Source organism: Lampetra fluviatilis, chromosome 29 (assembly GCF_964198595.1).
Source record: "Lampetra fluviatilis chromosome 29, kcLamFluv1.1, whole genome shotgun sequence".
Taxonomy (NCBI): domain Eukaryota; kingdom Metazoa; phylum Chordata; class Hyperoartia; order Petromyzontiformes; family Petromyzontidae; genus Lampetra; species Lampetra fluviatilis.
In genome coordinates, this window is record NC_136303.1 from 797,561 (window position 1) to 818,432 (window position 20,872).

Here is a 20,872-nt window from a genome sequence, read left to right on the forward strand (position 1 = left end):
GCCTCACCTTGACCAACGTGCATGGACAGTGCATTTCTGCATTGCTCCAACTTTCCCACAATGCAATGTGCCAGCAACATTTTTTTTAAAATTCCTTTTAATACGAATTAGTTGATTTGGTCGCGATGTGCCCACAAGGCTGGGTCGCGCCAGCTGCGGCGGGAACGCTCACCGCCGGGGTTGCGCCGGATGATGAGCTTGCGCACTTCGTCGTACACGAAGATGAGGATGCTGTAGGGGAAGGCGCAGAACCACCAGCTCAACCTGCGTGCGCACAACAACACCCACAACAACCACCACCTCTCACTGCTGTGCCAGGATAGGTGCAGCTTGCGACCCAAAAGCACGCTGGCAGGTCACAGGGCAGACGCAAGTGTCGTGGGGTTTATCTAAGTGCGTGTTCTCCGGTTGCCTGGCTCAAAAACTCAATGAAACTCAAAGCACTTTGTTTCTGTTCTCATCACCCTTCTTGCTCAGCTGCTTTTTGGTAACAAAGTTCCCTCATCGTGTCCCGATTGTGCGAGAGGCGTTGTGTCGTATGGCAAAGTATCCACTCGGCGCAACCCTCTGTGTTCGAGAATGGCTCACAGAAGCGGATATTACAGAGCTACCTCTGAAGTCCCTTCAGGTTACCTCTGGCCCACACAGTCGAGGACAGCACTTGTCCACCTGCCTTACCACGTGCGAGCAATGTTCATGTTATGACTCGAGTCGTGGGAACTGACATTTTGCTAAACTAAGTATATAACTAATTGCTGCAGCGTGATGCGTTTTTGTGCGCAGCCATTGCGTGCCCTAGCGAACACCATGTGATTCAGCGCTACACCGGAGAAACTCCGTTAAGTCACAAGGCAGCTTCTTGGCTTCGAACCCAGGATTCTCATAAGCGCCATCCCAACGCCTTGGCCTCTGAATCCGCGCCTTACCACCTACTGGACAGACTCGGGTGGTACGGGCCGACGAGTGGGACACCAGCGAGCAAGACAGAAGCCGTGCGTCACTTGCAGGCCCTCGCTGGCGGGGACGATGGCTGATGGTCGAGGATATCGACGGAGTGGTGGCTAAGGAATGGAACGTCGCTGCGAAGAGATGGAACGATGAAAATCGGCTTGTGTAGAGGAATGGTGCGAGGTGGATGGAGACGGTTTGGTGAGAAAGTCATCGAGCAGCGGATTGGTCACGGTTGACGATGATGGTAATGACCATGAAAGGTACAACGCTGGCTTATGAACAGACGAGTGAGCGAGCGAGTGGGTGGGTTGGCCCTCACTTGAGCGGGTACATGCGCAGGGCCACGTCCATGCCCGGGCAGTAGGAGAGGAAGGCGGCCAGGGCGGTCTCCTCAAACAGCCCAAATATCAGCACCTTGTTCCTGGGAGGGTGACAGAGCAGCCGTCAGCAGGGAGCCTCCCTCACGGCCGTGCCCGCCGGGCCGAGAGGGGCGGCAGGGCCGGTCCATGGGGGCCGCGGAGCGGACGTCGCGCGAGGGCCCCGCCGCCCGACTCCAACTCCGCTTGACGCCGGACAGGCCGCGCGACTTCGTTAATCGACCAATCGCGATGACAGTGGTGCGGTCGCACGAAGGAGCGCCGCGTTTACAAGCATCCGCGCGAGAGCCGAGGCGGCACTCACTTCATGCCCTGCTGGAACACGGAGTTGCGTCTCGTCTTGCAGATGATGAGATCGGCCCACTGCACCACGACGATGCTCACGAAGAACGAGGTGTGGCAGGTGTACTCCACGATCTTGCGCTGCTCGTATGTCTGGAACACGCGGGCATGTGCAATATGGACAAATATCCCCCATATAGCGCTAATAGACTGTTGGGGAAAGTTTTGTTAGCGAGCAGACACAAGCACGCACACACACACACATGCGAGCACAGTCTACCGCACGTCTGCCCTTGCGCATACACATCCTTGGAGAGGCTCGAGTGGCGCGCGGACTCTCACCCACTCCTGGCCGTAGCTGTCCTCCAGCTCGTTCTGTGACCTCGTGTTCCATTCGATGCGGAGCCCCATGAGTTTGGACGGCAGGAACCCGTTCTCGGCCATGATCACAAAGTAGGTGAAGAATCCTCCCAGGGCCTGGATCATGCCTGGGACCAACAAACGTGCACACAGCAGACCGCAAAGTGCAATCCTGCAATTGGTCACTCACGCCACTGCTGGCGGAAGGCCCCAAGTGATGGAGCTCTAGAGAGCCCCTCCAGAGGATATTTTGCCTAATCTTGCACACCGGTTTACCCCACCACATGCAGCCAGCTGATTGTGGTGTTCCCATTTATACGACTGAGTGGACAGAGGTCGGAGGGGAATTAAGAAAAGTGATCGATGTTTCAGCTGCCAGTATATCGAACCAGCAACATCTTGGGTTGCAAGTCTAGTGTGGTAACCAAGGCATCACTGCAGCATACCGATAAATGTAACTGCCATGTAAAACGACGTGGAGGTGATGCGAAGACCACGGCTGACGATGTACTTCTGTGGGTTGAATTTTTGTTGCACCGTACGTAGCCAACTGTGCTAATCGGACGATGGCGAGTCCCTGCATCGCTGCTCCCTCTGTATCGTGGGGCTGCGGTGGCCACTGGTAGCGGTGACCGTGCGTGCGTGCGTGCGTCGCGAGGCGCAGAAGCTAGGGTCATGTGCCCGCGTACCGATCTGCCCGTAGGCGATGCTGATTAGCCGCTCGTTCACCAGTTTGTCGACGCGCACGTTCCTCGGCTGCCGCTTCATGATGTCGCTCTCCGCCGCCTCGTACGCCAGGGAGATGGCGGGCACCTGCATCACCACGTCAAACGCGTCGCGGTTAGGGTCGGGCTCCGGGGTCGGGCGTCAACGTCCGCGCAGCTCCGGAGATGCCAAGATGCCACCGCCGGCGTCGAGATGCGCTGCCGTGCGCGCTGGCGCCGCGGGGGCCACTGCTCACCATGTCGGTGCCCAGGTCGATGCACAGGATTGTGACGGTGCCCAGCGGGAGGGGGATGTTGCACAGGATGAAGAAGAGGAAGGGCGTGATCTCGGGGATGTTACTCGTCAGCGTGTAGGCGATCGACTTCTTGAGGTTGTCGAAGATCAGTCGTCCTGAAAGACGAACAACGGTCAGCGCTGGCATTGGCCCCGCTGTGCACTCGCAATGCGCAGGAACTGCATCTCTCCACCCGGAGACGATCGCTGGAGAGCCACCAACATCCGACAACTCGACACAGCATGACAGCCGGTACCACCAGTGGCAAAGGAGGCAATGGTGGTAGTGATGACACCAAAGATGATTCTGATGACGATGAAACTCGAGGGTCACTCACCCTCTTCCACGCCGGTGACGATGGAGGCAAAGTTGTCATCGAGCAGGATCATGTCGGCCGCCTGCTTGGACACATCAGAGCCCGCGATACCCATGGCGATGCCGATGTCGGCCTTCTTGAGCGCCAGGGAGTCGTTCACACCATCTCCCGTCACAGCCACAATTGCACCCTGTAGGCAAACACGGAGAGACACGCACACACACACACGCGTGTTAACAAATCCCAGAATCGGCCGCTATGCCCAGCTGTTGGTGCCAGAGGCTCTGGTTTTACTTGGTGCAGCATGGCGTCTGTGTGCACGTGTGAGCACCTGTCTCTGGCAGCCCTCCACGATGATGAGCTTCTGCTGGGGGGAGGTGCGAGCGAACACGATCTCCGTGTGGTTCTTCAGGATGTCGTCCAGCTGAGTCTCCGTCATGTTCTTGAGGTCCGAGCCGTGCACCACGCACGCCTTCGCGTCTCTGAGCAGCACGGGAGGATGTTTGCAGAGCGCAGCATCAGAAGGCCGAGGAGGCCACGTGGGGACCACAGTCTAGCGAGTGCCCCGCGCGTTGGCCGGTGAGAGAGTGCTGGCCGGAATGCATGCGAGTGACCCCGTCAATTGCCCATATTTGTAACGTAAAGATGTCGGTGGGGACGATGAAGGTGGATGCGAGGGTGATGCTGGCGGACGTGAGATGATGGTCATGGTGGAGATGATTTTGGTGGATGTGAGACGATAGCGATGGGAGAGATGTTATCCTCACCTTGGGTCCACCTGGTTTACAGGGATGTTGAGTCGCGCTGCAATGTCCTCTACCGTCTCGTTGCCCTCAGAGATGATGCCAACGCTCTTGGCGATGGCCTTGGCGGTGATGGGATGGTCTCCTGTTGCCATAATGACCTGGAATCCACACAAAGCATCATCACCATAATCAGCCGTTGGGCAGAAAATTTAAGAAGATCATCGTGCACTGTGAATAAAACCGCGCGCCAATTGGAATCTCACCTTGATTCCAGCCGAGCGACACTTGCCCACGGCGTCGGGCACGGTGGCACGAGGAGGATCGATCATGGACATGAGGCCAACCAGGCACATGTCCTCCATGGGGAAGTTGATGTTCTCCGTGTCGAAAGCGTACCCCCTGGGGAACTGGTCGACCGGGAGGCGGAGTTGGCACAGCCCTGCGAGGCACAATGAGCGTTACCCACGGTCGGCCGTCAGCCAACTCAGTCAAGCCGCGGAGGGCGCGGCCCAGCGGCAGCCTCCAGCGAGCGCCTGGGAGCACGCGCATGAGCCGCTCATAGGAGATTTCGTGGTTCGAGCCCGGCGGCCGCCCTGGTGAATACTGCTGCGGCCAAATTAACCAAAAATTCTGCGCAGCTTGCTTCACAGTGGCAAAGGGAGGGAGGAGACTCGGAAGAGTGGCGAGCATCAGATTAGTGGTGATTGGCCACAGGGTCAGGTGAGGGTCACAGGATTTCATCCAGAGGAAGGGCTTCTAGAGTTAATATTCTGCTTGTTCACCCAGGAGAGCCTCACTGAGTCTCATGACTCTTTTTCAGGAGGGTCCTGCCCACATCTTCACAGCAGGGGGGAGGGGGTGGCGACAATTTCTCCGTAGATTCCAATTGAGTGATTTGCGGTTAAATATATCGAATCTGGACCGTGTTTCCGGCACACGACGCCAATGTTCTTTCGACGATTCACACACCACCGCCATCAACACCGCAGTATTTATCTGGGCGGCCGCCAGAACCAAACCCGTGGTGAGCAAACACGCCGCCGCCACCGCCACTGGGTCGCGTCGCTGCCCACGCGGCGGTCGGCGACCACTCACCCAGCACGCGCTCGCCCAGCCCGCCCAGCTCGAGGTAGGCGTTCTGGAAGGCCTCCTCCAGCTCCTCGTCCAGAGATTCCTCCCGACCCTCGATGATGATGGAGGAGCAACGGTCGAGGATGCGCTCCGGGGCGCCCTTCATGACCAGCAGGTAGCGCGGGTCGTTTGGTTCATCCGACTCGTGGATGGACAGCTGGCACGCACGCAGAGACAAAAGACCCCCGGAATAGCTTTAAACAGGCTATTGGGGCAAGTGCTGTGAGCGAACGGCCTATTAAAGGCTGTACGGGGGCACCTGTGTCTCTGCATGTGCAGGTACCTGGTACTTGATGGTCGAGTCGAAGGGAATCTCGGCCACCTTCTGGTTCCTGCTGCGCATGTCGCGCACGTTTCCTACGCACAGCTCCACGCACCGCAGCAGCGCCGACTCGGACGCGTCGCCAACCACGTTGCGCTGCGATGCACGCACACACACGCACGTGCGCCCACACATGCACACACGCCCAGCACTCACGCCTGACCGACTTTCTCTCTCAGAGCCATTGAGTAGGCCCAGCAGCCCACACAGCTAAACGTTTCAGAAGCCGCAAATTTGTTTTCCTCTCAAGAGAACCAAGTTGATAATAGGTTTTCCCAACAGCGTGTTTATTTCGGCCGCTTGTTTGGACAAGAAAGATCGAGTGTTGTACAATATGAAACGTATCTAAACGTCAATAATTATTCATTGTTTAGTTACATTGTTTTTCTTGCATATAAAGGCAATGATCATGTTGTGATCTTCCATCGTGCACTGCTGTCTCTAACAACGTGCGTCTCCCGTTCACGCGAGTTATTCTTGTGCCCCCTAAAAGTCGGTCGTGCTTTGGTTTCTGGTGGGTAGCGGTCGTCATCGTCACGCGATGTCAGTGGTAAACAACCTGGCACCTCCTAAGCCGTGACGGCCTGGCACGGCACGGCTCTGGCGTAGCTCGGATTTGCCAGTGGAAAAGGAGTATCAAGGCATCAATGGCCAAAAACAAAAACCCCACCCTTCTGACACATTTTTGAGCTGAGAGAGAGAGAGGGAAAGAGCGGGGAGGGGTAGTGAAGCGAAGCGGTGAGCAGAGGGGCGGTCACCCACCTTGAGCACGGCCCTGCTCTCCTGGCCCGCCTGGAAGACGGCGCGGTTGCACAGCGCCGCCACGCGCGCCAGGGCGCTCCACGTCGGGGAGCTCCTGTCGAACGCCGTTCCTGTCGTGGAGGAAACATCGCGGGTGGTACAGGTGCAACCCTGCAATTGCTCGCTCACGCTCACGCCACTGCAGGCAGAGTGGCCTCCCGAAGAAGGAGCACCCTCCCGCCCGTCACGCCTGACAGCGACGGCGCCCTACGTCCGCACGCTCTCTCACCAGACTGGTCCTCCGTGGTGTCCGCCTCGTGGATCTGGTTGTCGAACCACATGTGCGCCACCGTCATGCGGTTCTGCGTGAGGGTGCCCGTCTTGTCGGAGCAGATGGTGGAGGTGGAGCCCAGCGTCTCCACGGCCTCCAGGTTCTTCACCAGGCAGTTCTTCTTGGCCATGCGCTTGGCCGTCAGCGTCAGGCAGACCTGCGAGCGCACAAGCAATGGACAAAGATCCCCCATATAGTCTCTAACACACTGTTGGGGCAAGTGCTGTGAGTGAACAACTAGTGAAGGCCGGCACGGCACATGAGCGGGTGAATGGCCAGCACCATGCCCGTCCGCCTTTGTCTAGGGAAGGCCATGAACCGGTTCAAATATTCGACACTGTTATTATCCGTGGGTGAGACTCGAACTCGGGTCGCCAGGTCTCGTAGCACAGCATGCTAACCAATACACTCCCCCTCCCCACGTTCACACACATACAACGTGCGCACACACAAACACGTGCATGCGATTAGAAAATTTCCCCTCTCCTGCTGCTGTGAATTTCACTCTGGTGACTAAACACAAGTGCTTACAACGTGGCGTCTCTGACACAACATTTCCATTCGTGGTACAGGTGTTATTTTTTTCCTGGCCATTTGCTGAGCTGAGCCAGAGCTTCAAGACATCTGAATCTGTCTCAGAGCCAAACAGAGCCAAAAGCACGGTCTATAATTTTTGACATATGTCGCATCAGTCAGGATGCTTGAATATGCGATTCTGACGTCACACACGCGTTCATCGCGCTCTTGACATCAGCGGCACGGCTCGGGTTCTGCAGTGGGAAAAAAACAACCTCTGGCACCTCTTGAGCCATGGCCGGGCTGGCTCGGCATGGCCCCCCGCGGTGCGGTCGTGCAACGACACTCACGGTGACGGTGGCCAGCAGACCCTCGGGCACGTTGGCCACGATGATGCCGATGAGGAAGATGACGGCCTCCAGCCAGCTGTATCCGAGGATGAGCGACAGGATGAAGAAGGAGACGCCGAGGAAGACAGCCACGCCCATGATGATGTGCATGAAGTGCTCGATCTCGATGTTGATGGGAGTGCGGCCGCCCTCGAGCCCGGAGGCCAGCGTGGCGATACGGCCCATGACCGTGCGGTCACCGGTGTTGATGACGATCCCACGAGCAGTGCCTGCAGCACAGCAGCTCGCGCTCAGTCACCGGAATCTCCTAAATCCCTCGGACAGCCGAGAAGTCGGCTCCAGGAGAGGCGATTTAAACATATTTTCTTTTGCTTGCTTATATATTTAATCCCTAATCTGCCTTTCCGAGAAGCAAACCCAATGAGATTGGTTTCCATCGAAATCCACTTTACGGACTCTAAAGCACCCGTGAGCAAAGGTGCACAGACGCCCGCTCGATCACGACACCCACCCTCGACGCAGTCCGTGGAGAAGAAGGCGATGTTGCGAGTCTCCAGCGGGTTGTCGTGCGTGAAGTTGGGCGAGCGACTCTGAGGCTCCGACACGCCAGTCAGCGAGGAGTTGTCGACCTGGGGGCGTCACGCGGGCACGGCGACCACCGCGTGAGACGCGCCGCGGCGAGGCGCCGTGTACCCTATGAGGCACGTGCGTGTGATCCCAACTCAGACAGCAGAGCGACGTCAACGATCGCCATCCCGCCATGCCCCAATCTATCTTTGCGCACGGCGACGGCAGCAGCAGCAGTGTGTTCAGGAGCTGAATGCCGATGTGGGGGTCTGCTGCTGCCCACGGCGATAGGGCTTCAACAGATAGAGAGTTTGAGTAGTTTCGCTGTTTCTCCTCCTCTACTGAAGGAGTGCAGACCACAGTGGGTTTGCTGTGCGGTCCATGGTTTGGTTGCATGGTCAAAGTCGCACGTCCGATTAGCGCGGTTGGCTACGTACGGTGCGAAAGAAGTTCAACATACATACACAGTCGCACTACTGTGGCGGCTTGTCTTTAATGTACCTCTGTGTGACTCTGCACACCTCTCTACGGGTCACGAGGCATCACTAATGGAGGCGAGACGCTTGACCTCTGTCCTTTACCCAGCGTACCTTGCAGCTGTGGGACGACACAACGCGCAGGTCGGCGGGGATGCGGTCTCCGCTCTTGATCTCCACCAGGTCTCCCAGCACCACCTGCTCCACATTGAGCTGCACCTTCTCGCCCTCGCGGATCACCAGCGCTTGCTGCGCACAGGGCAATTGCACACTGATTCGCAGGGACGAAGGGATCCTGCTGCCGTGTGGTGCGACCCTGAGCACGCCGAGGTAACAAAGTGGGCTTGGCCAGGACAACGTCGCTAGCAAGGATGGCGGTCAGTGGTTGAGACTAACGGTGGCATTGCAGCCAACGGGGTGAAGATGTCCACTGTGGGGGTGGAGCGATGAAATCGGCTCGTGTGCGGCGGTTTCGCCTTGCTCATCAGCAGGGCAAGACCCCAGTTCTGGGATGAAGCGAGTTTCCCTTTGCCACTCGGCAAGCGGCTACACCTTACATCTGTCCACGGCTGTGAGCAGCCAGGCCTCGTGATTAAGAACGGCGAAGCAGTCCCCGTGGAGCTTAGGCGAACGAGCCGGCGTCTGGCCAGGCGTGGCATTACCGCGTTGTTTGTAAAAGACAGCCAGTCCTCGTGAAGTGGCATATGGGCACAGCAAACCGCCTGCCAGAAACAGAAAGCTTCTGTCGTGCGGCATGTTGAACCGTCACTCCGAGAGTCTACGCAGATGTCAGGTAGAGCTGCGCGTATCTAAGTGGGGCGCTACCCGCCCACACGCGCCGCTGCTCCGGCAACCAACGCCTGCTGCTGAACGTCCCCAGTCGACCTCCGTTCATTGCGAGAGGGCTCATTCTCTGCTCTACATCACCTAGGAATCCCTTCCTTCCCCAGTCACCCCTGCACCTGTTCAAGTCCACACTTGAGAATTTCCTCTGCCGATGATTGATTGTCTCTTCTATTAAAAAAAATATATATATACGAGTAACTACAAATATATATATATACGAGTAACTACAAATATATATATATCTCTTTGTTTGCCTGTGATGCTCATATCCCAATGTTTTGTACAGCCCCTGGAGGTGCAATATCAATCTTATTGTAGTCTATTGTTTTTTAGCAATTGTTAGAGGTGCGTTTGTGCATGTCTGTGTGTATATGTGTCTATGTCTGTGTGTATGTGTGTCTATGTCTGTGTGTGTGTCTATGTCTGTGTGTGTGTGTCTATGTCTGTGTGTGTGTCTGTGTATATGTGTGTCTATGTCTGTGTGTGTGTCTATGTCTGTGTGTGTCTGTACGTGGGGAGTGGAGGCACAGCGGGTAGCGCGCTGTGCTACGAGCCGGCGACCCGAGTTCGATTCCCGCTCATGGCCAACATTGGTTACAATTATCTGAACCGGTCCTGGGCCTCCGCAAGGTCGACTTAGCCTCAAATGATTGCCTGGTGCGGTGTGTAAACATCGACACTTATGGAGACAAATGCTGCTGGACATGGTGCTGGCCACCCACCCCCTCGTGTGTCATTCCAGCCTTCATAGGTGCTAATCGCTAACAGCACTTGCCCTAAAAACCGGAGTCTTTGTGGTGACACGGCATTGTGTGATGACACAGCGGGGAGCATTCGTGATGCATCGACCAGCACATCTCAGTCAGTCAACCCCATTCAACACCTTGGGTCTGTCCCATGGCCTCCTGCCAGCAACGAGCCGTGCACACTTCACGTGACGGCCTCAAAGTGCACGTAGCCTGGCACAAGCGCCACTGTGACATCACCATCACTTGAGTAGCGAACGAGAGCTGTTGTACTTGTGTGTGTGGTGTATGTATCTGCTCAGGACCTGTGGGACCATGTTCTTGAAGGAGTCCATGATGCGGGAGCTCTTGCTCTCCTGGTAGTAGGAGAAGCAGGCGGTGATGATCACCACGGCCGAGAGCACCACCCCCAGGTACAACTGCACATGGACAACAAAGACAAAGATCCCCCATGTAGCCTATGTCGACTGGTGGGCAAGTGCTGTTGGTAAGCACCCACCTATACAAAGACAAAGGTCCCAGGCTTTGGGGGAAAGTGCTGTTAGCGAGCACCTATAAAGGCCAACATGACACACGGGGAGTTGGTATGCCTAGCACCACACTCGGTGACCTTTGTATCTCCAATGGTGATGTTTACACACCACACCATAGGGGAGGTCCAAGACCTGTTTAAATATTCGTCACCGGTGTTGGCTGTGAGCGGGAATCGAACTCGTGTCACCGAGTTCGAAGTGCAGTGCACTAACCAGTACACTACCACTCCTCTCACACCCACTCACCCACCCACCATTTCACCCACCCACCATCTCACCCAACCACCTTCAAATTTGTATTTGGGGCAGTGCAAAGTTACATAGTCCATGGTTTGGGGTTCGTAGCCGCAGTCCCGCACAGTAAGAGAGTCTTTTATTCTCCACGCGTGCATCAGGTGCACACTCTGGTATTGCCGTTGGCTATACCAGAGTGTGCACGGCTTGTTGTGTGTTCATTCCTAGGCACGCCAGGTGAAAATGATCGAACCTGTGTGTAGCCGGGCCGTCCCTTATTTTACCAATCGGTTGTATTACTCATCGGATGAGCACGAAAACAGCTGGGGGGGGTAGAATAAAAACAAGTTTCACCTCTGTACCCACATATGCCGCTGGACGGGAGGTGCTGGGTGGGGTTTTGGTGATGAAATCGGCATCATTTGCATCACGATGGGCGTGGCTTATACGGGATTCCCCGCTTTCAGGAGGCTGGACTGTGGGGACGGCTGCCATTTTAAAAGGGCCCGAGTAATCAACCACAATAAAGTAGTTGAGTCCTCTTCAGAGTCTGGCTAACCATGGCAGAGGAGGGCAAGACACCCTCTAGAGGAATTCTAGTGGAGGCTCTTCCATCAGCAGCTGCATGAGCAATTTAATGGACCGAATGGACGAACCGTCTCTGCTCTATGCTCACGTTGTCGTTGGAGGGCTCGTCTTCAGTGACGGCCTGGATGCCGTAGGCCAGGAAGCACAGGATGGCTCCCACCCACAGCAGCAGCGAGAAGCCCCCAAACAGCTGCTTGCAGAACTTGACCCACTCTGGGGTGGTCGGGGGAGGGGTCAGGGCGTTGGGGCCGTCTCGAGCGAAGATCTCCGCGGCTCGCACGTTCGTCAGGCCCTGATGGACGGGCGAGGGGACACGAGCATGTGCATCAATGCACAATACATGCGGTGAGCACGGAGCACGGCAGTGACACGACAGCTTTGGCAGAGGTGGGGGAGGGGGGCGACGGTTAATCCTTTCACCCTTGACTCGCAAAGGTCACTGCCCTGTAGAGGCCCCCATCAGGCTTGGCGCCGCAGTGGGAAGATGTTAACTACCTCGCCTGGTATATGGGAGGTCGTGGGTGCCATCCCAACTGATGCTGTATATTTGTAGTTTGCATGTTCTCCCCGCGGTCCCGTGGATTTTTCTCCGAGTCCTCCGGTTTTTCCATCCAAATTTAGAATCAACATGTGTTTAGAGAATTTGGCTGAAATACATTTCCAGGTGATAAGCCACATCATTAGGCTATGATTTGTGCAAGGTTGCTTCTGAAAAATTGCTTTATAGCTCAGTGGGCCTTATCTGGTCAAATAAAACATAGTTTAGTTTATTACATATGGCAGGACCGTAAAGATGTTTTGACTGTTACTGGGGAAAACAAACTTTAGAGACTCCTGGGTGATAGAAATTTACATTTGCTGTCGTTTGTATTCACCGTGGTGTGATTACCACACCACCTTGAGCTCCTGATAGGAAAACATGCACAACCCATCGACTTAAAGGCTAAATTAACGACGTCGTTTGGAGATAGCGTATGCATAACTCAGATGAAGTGGGCATGGAGGGGAGTAATCCCAAGCGCAGTTCAGAATTTCAATTTTGTTTCATCCAGTTTGTTGTGTATAGTAATGATGAGAGTTTATAAAGTAGCGTAATTTATGCAAACTGCACCACACGACAGCGCGTATCAACAAACACACGGAGGTGCGTAGATCGAGATGTTTCCAGCCAATCAGTGAGTGGTTATATGTGTGGGAGGAAACCGAAGCACCTGGAGAAAACCTATGCGTGTGATGGAGGAGACAACGCTCCATCCCTGTACAGATTAGGACGAATGTTATTAGTCCGCATTTGCCATACCACCTCCTATCGAGCCAATGTACGGTAGCTTTTCGACGCCCACACGAAAGGGAGTTTCGCAACATTTGCGCGGTGATCCACCAACCCTCGCTGCCGCCTGCCGCCACCACCACAGTGCCGGGTTACAGGCCACCAGCGTGGCCACCAACTGGAACCCAGTACGGTGTCTACTCCGCGTCGTGTTTCAACGTCGTATTTGTTTGGTCTGCGATCGGACGACGACAAAAACATAAATCGCAAATACCCCCGCCTCTACGCCAGTGCCTGGAGGTGTACAACGTGGGAGTCGCGGTAAAAACGATGCACGAAGACGATGTTGACGATGCGGGTCGTGCCGCAGTACTCACCCGAAGCAGATTGGTCCCGTACTTGTGGTGCAACTCGTCCATCGACAGCTTGTGATCGTCCTTCAAGCGAGAGCGAACACCACCACCACCTCAGCGCACATGCACAGACCTCATCGCGCGTCGCCTGCCTACTCTTCCGGCAGGCCCACCGGACTGCAAAATTCGACACTGCCGTCCCTCCCGAGTCCCAACAATTTGCCTCCGCCCTGGGTCAAGTTTAGTCAAGTGAATGCCTATCCCTGTAAACGTGTATCGTTGTACCGACGTTGCCCCAACTTTTCACAAACGTTGACCGAACGTTGACCCAACGGTTCCAACCACATGCCGTCGTTGGCCTAACATTACATTAATGGGATGTTGGCGATACAATGCCCTCCGGATTGCAAGTGCAGCGTGCAAAACATTACACCACTGTGGCAGCAACCCTTACAAGTATTGATCCAAATGAGAAATGGTCTTGAAAGCTCCTCTTTCAAGATAGCCGTGGGGAGCGCTACTGTCTTCTCCTTTGCGCCGTTTCACCTCCTCCCATGCTGGAGGCATCTACAGGAAGTATCTTCCAACGGGGGCGGCGAAACGTCACGAAGGAGCAAGTAGCAGCCCTCTCCACCGCTTTAACGAACATTTCTCATTCATCGAGCCGTGAAAACCCTAATCAATACATCGATCCAAATGTTAAACACGTCACAAACACATAATGTGTTTACAAATAGAGTATCATGAATCTGTATCGGACGAGCGATTGGCCATCGTCGTGAGATTGAAAGCCGACGTGTTAAGTCACGACAAGATCTGCTTACCAAGGACACCTCTTTCTTCAGCTCTTCCATGTTGCTCTTTCGCTTCCAGCAGAACATATTGGGCTTCTCCTCGACCTTGTTGGGCGGTTCATCCTCTCCACGCTGAGCGCGCCCCCACGCAGACGCACAGACTCAGAGGTGGGCGCGCAAACAGTCGGTGGACAACAGCTGGCAAGACGTTTTTCAAATTGCCACACATTTACACAAACATAGAGCAATCAAGAGCACTCAAAAATGTTTGCTGCTTTGCACCTTGAACAATTTGGCAGGTGTGTGAGGAATGTGTGTACATTGAAAAGCTAGCCAGTAGAATGAACTGGATAATATTGGTCGCAAAAGCCTACGCTTTCACAACGTGTCTAATTGATTCCAGTAATTACGTCCCTTTGTAATTATTGGTGCGCATCATCTCGGGAACTCTTCGACCGACCCCTCTACCAAGGCTTCCAGTCCCGAGCAACATTGCTGCCGCTCACATCCAACGAGAAGTTGCAACTCGCCAGCTACTGGAGAAGGTCAACGCCAACCCGCGTCTGCCGCTACTCGAAGATCTCTAACATCCACGCGCCGCACGCCTTCCGTCATCGTCATCGCGACACGCACCACAGTACAAACAGCCGCACTATGACTACTCAGCAGACACCGGCTGGCAGGAGGAATGGAGGGCAAAATCAGCTCCAAACTGGTTCCTTATCGCGGATCCTACAGGCTATCCACCCGGCTTCACCCTGCCACGCCATCAGAGAGGGGAGGGGGGTACAGGTATCAGGTCTCTATGGGGCCAACCTCCACCGTATTGGGGGGGCCTTCATGATGACAATGCACACCACAGCTTCGGCTCTGTACAAAGAGTATCGCGTGGTGTCGGTGACTATCCACTAAGTTTAGTGGAGGTCTCTTACGCAGTCGCGTAACTAGAGCAGGGGCAGAGTTGGAGGTGCCATGCCCCCCAACCCAGTGGCCAAAACTACGAGTTGGGGGGCCCCTTGACAGCCACCATGAGAAACGAATCAAATATTGGGGCCCCACCTGACCCATTGCCGCACCCCCTGTGCTGATGGTCGGAGCTTACTCCGCCGCTGTCTCTGGGAGATCCGCACACGGCTACCGAGTGCCCTGCTCACGGTCTCGCCACGCTGGATCAGTCATGTGGGCTGTTTGCCCATAGTTTATCACGCACAGTGATAATAGTAGCCTCAACGGGTTCGTCCACAACACTGTGGCCTTGAAATTATTTTGTTTTAATCATAGGGAACGTTTGGTGCAATGGCCCTTTTTCAAAGCCCATGAATTCATTGAGTTTCTGTTGTTATTTACGCGTGCGCACGCCTGTCGATACAGCATCACCGGAGAAAGTCGTTATGACGCTATCTAATCAGTAGATATGGGGAAGAGGGATGTTGTCTACATATTTATTTATTTGTTGTCGCGCTGTTCGGTGCACATTGCTGAAGGGTGAGGGGCGGGCGCCTGGACCAGTTCAGATGTCACTCGCCGTCGGTATCGTCGGCTGTGGCCGGAACTCCAACTCAGGTTGCTGGGCCCATATCGCATCGCGTGAACCACTGCCAAGAATTAAAATAGGATTTGTGTTATTTTTATATTTTCCCTACGCAAGATCCTGGCTTTGCCATCTCCGCAAGCGTTGCCTTCATTCGACCGGTACACATCACATTCCGGGTATGCAAAGAGCAAAATTACTGCTTCTCGGACAGATTTTTAAGTGTAATTGTACCGTATCAATGTGGCGCATGTACAGATCCACGTCTCAGATTTTATGTTTTGGGGCCTTCGTGTCACGGCGTTGTGACGCTGGCCACGTGTTTTTGAGTGCCCTTGACTCAGGGCCGCCTTCGTCGATTTCCTTCCAATCGAGGCGCAGATGGAAACTCTGCAAATGAATGATACGTGACCCCCACACAGCTTTCTAGCTTCTCTACGCAGAGTCGACATAGTGTACGTATGTATGTTGAATGTCTCTCGCACCGTACGTAGCCACGCCAGCAAAGAAATAGCTGTAATATAATACCGTAATAATCTGTATAACTTACAGCCGTTTGATTTGTCAAGCCACTGCTTGGCTGAAGGCCTGATAATGTGTTGGTTGTGGCGGTTGTTTGGCCATACTTCACCACACTGGTCAGTGCAGGTTGAAGAAATGGGTGGGGGGGGGGCAAGACTTATTCAGATATCACTCGCGGCGAGGGTCGCCACCTGCCCAAGTCTGACCCGGTACAGTCTGACCCAGTACAGTCTGACCCGGTACAGTCCGGGAATCGGTGTTTGGGTTCGGGTGGCAAGAATTCATTTGTCCCAAGGTCTGGTGGTGGTGATGGTGGCAATATTCCATTGAACTTTATGACAGGAGACTGCACGGTTTTGATAATAGACTTCGTGCTGACTGAGGAATCTGTCCGGGTTTTGTCCACAGTGGTGAAGGTGGCAACCCTACTCGCCACTGATGCTAGTCATGGCCAGCAGAAATCTGACTCGGGTCACCGGGTTCATGGTGCCGGGCACAAACCACTGCACCGTTGCACCCGCGGACAAACAGTGTACACGTGCAGGACGATCCGTTTATAGTTACCCCACTGGTTTCGAATCACCTTCGTATTCTATTGTGAACAGCTAATTAAAGGTTGTGAAAGTGATGGCTCTCTGTCTTCGACAAGATAGTGGAGAGATTTAATAAGCACATCGAGCTTGGTGGGAAACGTGCAGAGGCTTTAAAATAAAATAACTCAACTCATCCATCAAGAACATTGTGACCTGGAAATAACAAAATATATACGTGCGATGACGTTTCAGGCAATGGCTCTCCTTCATAGCACATAAGCCAGAGAGATAAGAGTTAACGAGAATGGATGTTGCACTTATTTACAATGTGGGGCCTGATTGGAATTCATTATTTTTTATATTTTCTGATGACCAGCTTTAAATTAGCATATGAATAGTTTCACTTAAAGTAACAAACCCCTTCAATAATCACGACGTATTACCACTAAATAATAAACCGATTTATATTAAAAGTAAAATTATAAAAAGTTATTAGCACATTGCTTTGTGGAAATGTGCTATTGGTGAGACAAAGAACAAGTAACAAAATAACAAAAAAATATATATATTTCTCGATATTATATTAGTTATTTGTGTTGGGGGTATCTATAAATGGATCGCCCTCTATATTCTGAACACATACGTGTGCCTGTTGCCGAGTGATAGGTAGCCACCCTGCGTCCGTTTAATTAAAGGGGGATGACAGGGTTGGGCGCTCTTGGTAATCCCATCAGGGGGTTGATTATCAGTTAGCAATTCCGAGGAAAAGTCAAGCGACGAGTTGGTGATTCGCAGAGATAAACACGATGGTGTAACACTCAGTGAGGATGTTCTTTTGGCTTGGCTGGCTCGGTTTTTTTTCTTCCAAAAGCTATCGTACCACACAAGTTTTAAGCCCAATGTAAAAGCGCAGCCCTGCAATGTCTCACTCACGCCACTGCTGGCTGAAGAGGGACCTCTAGAAACCCCTCTCTAGGCTAGACATCTTGGGAGAGGTGGGAGCGTCCACATTTTACCCCACCATGAGCGACATCTCGATCGACTAAATGCTGGTGAACACATTTATACTGCTGGCTGGATTGCAAGTCCACCATGCGAACTATGACACCGATGTGGTAGCGTCCGAGTGTGAATAAACCCAAGCGAATATGTAAGCTGCACGCAACGCTCATGTCCACAGCAGTCAGGGCCCCCAAGGAAACAGAATGCTGGCTCGAAGCGCTGGGCTGTGCATCGAGATAGACATCTCCAGGTAACGAGTTCTACAGGTTACAGGAGCCCTGCCAGCAAGTATGCAGTCACACGGACATTCCTCCAGCAGGACATTAAAGGCACACAGTGGCCAATTGTGCCTACCAATGAAGAACACGTTGATCGCTGCATTTCTCGGATTTGTGCGGTGCGGTTTCCACCTGTCCCGGCCTATGTGGGATTAGTGGCTGTGGTTTGGGTGGCAGATACTGTGTTGATGTATCCCGAGATGTGATGGTGATGGTGGTACTATGCTGAACTCTATCGCTGTGTCATGCACAGTCGTGGTAATAGACCGAGTGCCGATTAAAAGACAGCAACCTTGATGTCTAGAATGTAAAGAAGAATCGTTTGATTTTAATGGTACAGTGATGATTAAAAGAATACTATACTCTTAGGTTATTTTATTTATATTATTACTTTTAGTAATTTTTAATTTACATTTTTTACCTACGTGACTTTACCGAAAAAACCTAAGAGTATGAATCCTTGCAGTCACGAAAGCTTCAAATCTATAATTAAAAGAATACTGCTTCGTGCAGACAGGGCACTGCCACTCCACAACATTTCGTAGATCTGCCACCCGTGTACCCTTGTGCAGTCGACGTACGGCCCGTTCTGTCAGTCCACGGCTGGATGCGAGCCTCTAGGTGCCCTGTGGGCCGCGAGGGGTGTTCAAGCAAAATTCACCTCCGATTCGATGATGAGTGCGGGTTGAAGGCGACGTGGCGGTAGGTATGATACACCTTTCTTGTGCACAGTAGCGAGTCGCCCAATCCAAGCACTATCCAGGCTCAGAATTCGAGTGAAGCCCCATTGTGTCTCAAGATTATTTATCTTGAAGTTTCCCCCAAAGTTTTCGCAGTACAGGGAGAGCGATATTGCTATATTGTTTATTTGTTGTGTGTTGTCCTCCCCCCACACCTCCGATTAACACGGTTGGCCACGTGAAAGAAGTTCAACATGCATATTCAATCCCAATTGAGATAATCTAGCAAGTAGTCTTCCAGCATTGGGATGTTTGACCAATACCAGTAAAGAGTGTATGGGAAGTTTTGTGTTGTTGATGGTAGGATTATAGCTCCGCGTATAACCGGGTGTTTGTGTGGGTTTGAAGGGCTTTGAATAACCCAGCTCATGGCAGAAGCAGTCTCTGTGGGTGGTGTCATGGTGAGTCCCGGCACCACCATCGTTGCTAATTCTTGACGAACAGATGTTGATCAAATGTCGTGGCATGTTTGCGTCTGCGTTTTTCTCCCTTCAATGCAAACACGAGTGATTATGCTGACAACGGCTCCCTCTAAATGCACAGTGCTTCCTCCAAACGAAACAATTAAGAAACGTATTAAAGTCAGCAGCCAATGCGGTAGTTGGAAAGACAATATAATTATAGTGCAGTAGTTCAGAGGAGTTAATGCACATGTTAAATAGTGTTTGCCAGTACAGTACTACGATATAATGTGCAGTGTGACAAGAATAATTAATGACAGCATTGCCAATTAATGGGTCACTGTGCATCTGTAATCTTAACAATAACCCGCCTGGGAACCATTGGCGAGAAGGAGAAGACACCGCCCGGCCACTTTCACGGCCTGGCTGTGCCCACACCCCCCACTCTCACCCCCCCCCGGCCTCGTTTTTTAAAAAAATGTTTGAACGAGAAAGAATTGGAGAGGATGGGGGGGGGGCTGATGGCATGAAAGGGAATTTGGGTTTCATTTAAAACCTGCACGACTGGTTTTTTCTTCTTCAAGAAAAGTCAGGGTTCCACCAGCTGCCCCTTTTGTGATGTGTCTTGTTGATAAGAAAGAAAGAAGCATAAATCATTCTGGATGTTGTCAATTATAGCAGTAATGCCGCTTACAATCTCTTCGGGATTCCTTCAACGATATTAAACAATCCACAACGTGTGACGTGCTCGAGCACCTGCACGACGACGATTGGACAATACGAGCACGTGTCTCTCGCTTCGATAACGGGGATTGAGTGACGCGTGCGCCTCGTTGCGTGTCGTGACGAAAAGATGCCCCATGTAGCCTCAACAGACTGTAGGGGCAAGTGCTGTCAGCGAGCACCTATGAAGGCCGGCACGGCACACGAGGGGGTGGGTGGCCAATACCACGCCCGGCTGCCTTTGTCTCTCGAGTGGCGATGTTTACTACACACCGCACCAGGTGCTCGTTTGAGGCCGAGTCGACCTAGGGGTGGCCCAGGACCGGTTTGGATAATCGTCACCGGTGTTGGCCGTGAGAGGAAATCGAACTCGGGTCTTCGGTTTTGTCGCGCGGCGCGCTAACCACTGCGCCACCGCTCCCTTGTGTGTAGGCACAGGTGACACGCAAGGCAGCGTTCTGTAGCGCAATCAAACGAAATCAAATCAAGCACACATCTGTTGTTTGAAAAGAAGTCCAAAACCGCACGTGTCTTTCCTCATTCCAGATTATATGGGCGGGAGCTATGTAAAGTATTTACCCGTGTCGATCACAGTTTTGAGTACAAAATTAAAATCTGTATTTAGACTGGAGGAATCCGATGGGCTATCAAGCTCTTTTATTAACAGATCACCTCGTTTTGGAACACAACACTCAACGCAGTCGTAAATAACACTTGCCTCTAAAGAGACAAACAACGTGTTTTAACAATAGGATACAATTCAGGCGAATTGTGTTTCTGCAGAGCAGAGAGACTGAGAAAGGGTCACTGCCCGAAACGTTGCCTGCTTGTTTTCTTGTTTGAGTACAGCTTCATGAACACGTGTTAGGTGTCTGTTATTTATGTTGTGCACCACTGTCCCCCGACTCAGTACCACACAAGAAACTTTTATTTATTTATTCCACACAGGAACTCGGGTGCTTCACCATCACCACCAGGACCGGTTTAAGTCGGTTATAGCCACATTGCTGCCTGTTAAATAAAGTCGTTATTCACAAGACAGGCAACAAGCAGTGGCATCAGCACTCACCCCACGCCCCATGGTCAAGCCGAGGACGATGCCCAAGCAGAGAGACGGGTGGACGGGAAGGCAGGTTGAGTGGACAAGGCGTCCAAGCGGGTCCTCTGTCCTCCTGCTCTCAGCCCGCACTCTCCGACTTGGCACTCTGTTCGCATGCCCTGTGGCCACTGAAGCTGCGCCTCCCCCTCTTCACCTGCTTGCTCTCACCTGGCACGGCGCGCTGGGTCACGCCTCTCTCACAAGCCTGACCAA

The 20,872-nt window shown here is 53.1% G+C and overlaps 1 protein-coding gene across 1 annotated transcript; it reads right to left on the reverse strand.

Annotated features, from left to right (window-relative positions):
• Positions 1 to 1,228: 1,228 nt before the first annotated feature.
• LOC144942918 (sodium/potassium-transporting ATPase subunit alpha-1-like) lies at positions 1,229 to 20,656 on the reverse strand. Its single transcript, XM_078869939.1, has 21 exons — positions 20,630 to 20,656; positions 13,861 to 13,962; positions 13,061 to 13,120; positions 11,502 to 11,705; positions 10,364 to 10,477; positions 8,581 to 8,715; positions 7,935 to 8,052; positions 7,424 to 7,692; positions 6,516 to 6,714; positions 6,248 to 6,357; positions 5,447 to 5,581; positions 5,128 to 5,320; positions 4,296 to 4,471; positions 4,054 to 4,190; positions 3,618 to 3,768; positions 3,308 to 3,476; positions 2,932 to 3,086; positions 2,660 to 2,783; positions 1,953 to 2,098; positions 1,633 to 1,763; positions 1,229 to 1,372 (listed from the first exon to the last, which is right to left on the reverse strand). The coding sequence occupies exons 1-21, from the start codon at positions 20,639 to 20,641 to the stop codon at positions 1,267 to 1,269; spliced, it is 2,946 nt and encodes a 981-aa protein (XP_078726065.1). The 5' UTR covers positions 20,642 to 20,656; the 3' UTR covers positions 1,229 to 1,266.
• Between the last annotated feature and the right edge of the window lie 216 nt (positions 20,657 to 20,872).

What these genes read in the sequence shown, in the direction of transcription:
- LOC144942918 (XM_078869939.1), bottom strand. An exon ending in GTAAACCAGGTGGACCCAAG is followed by an intron (nt 3,769 to 4,053) that starts GTGAGGATAACA and finishes CGTGCTGCTCAG; the next exon opens with AGACGCGAAGGCGTGCGTGG. An exon ending in ACAGCTACGGCCAGGAGTGG is followed by an intron (nt 1,764 to 1,952) that starts GTGAGAGTCCGC and finishes CGCGTGTTCCAG; the next exon opens with ACATACGAGCAGCGCAAGAT.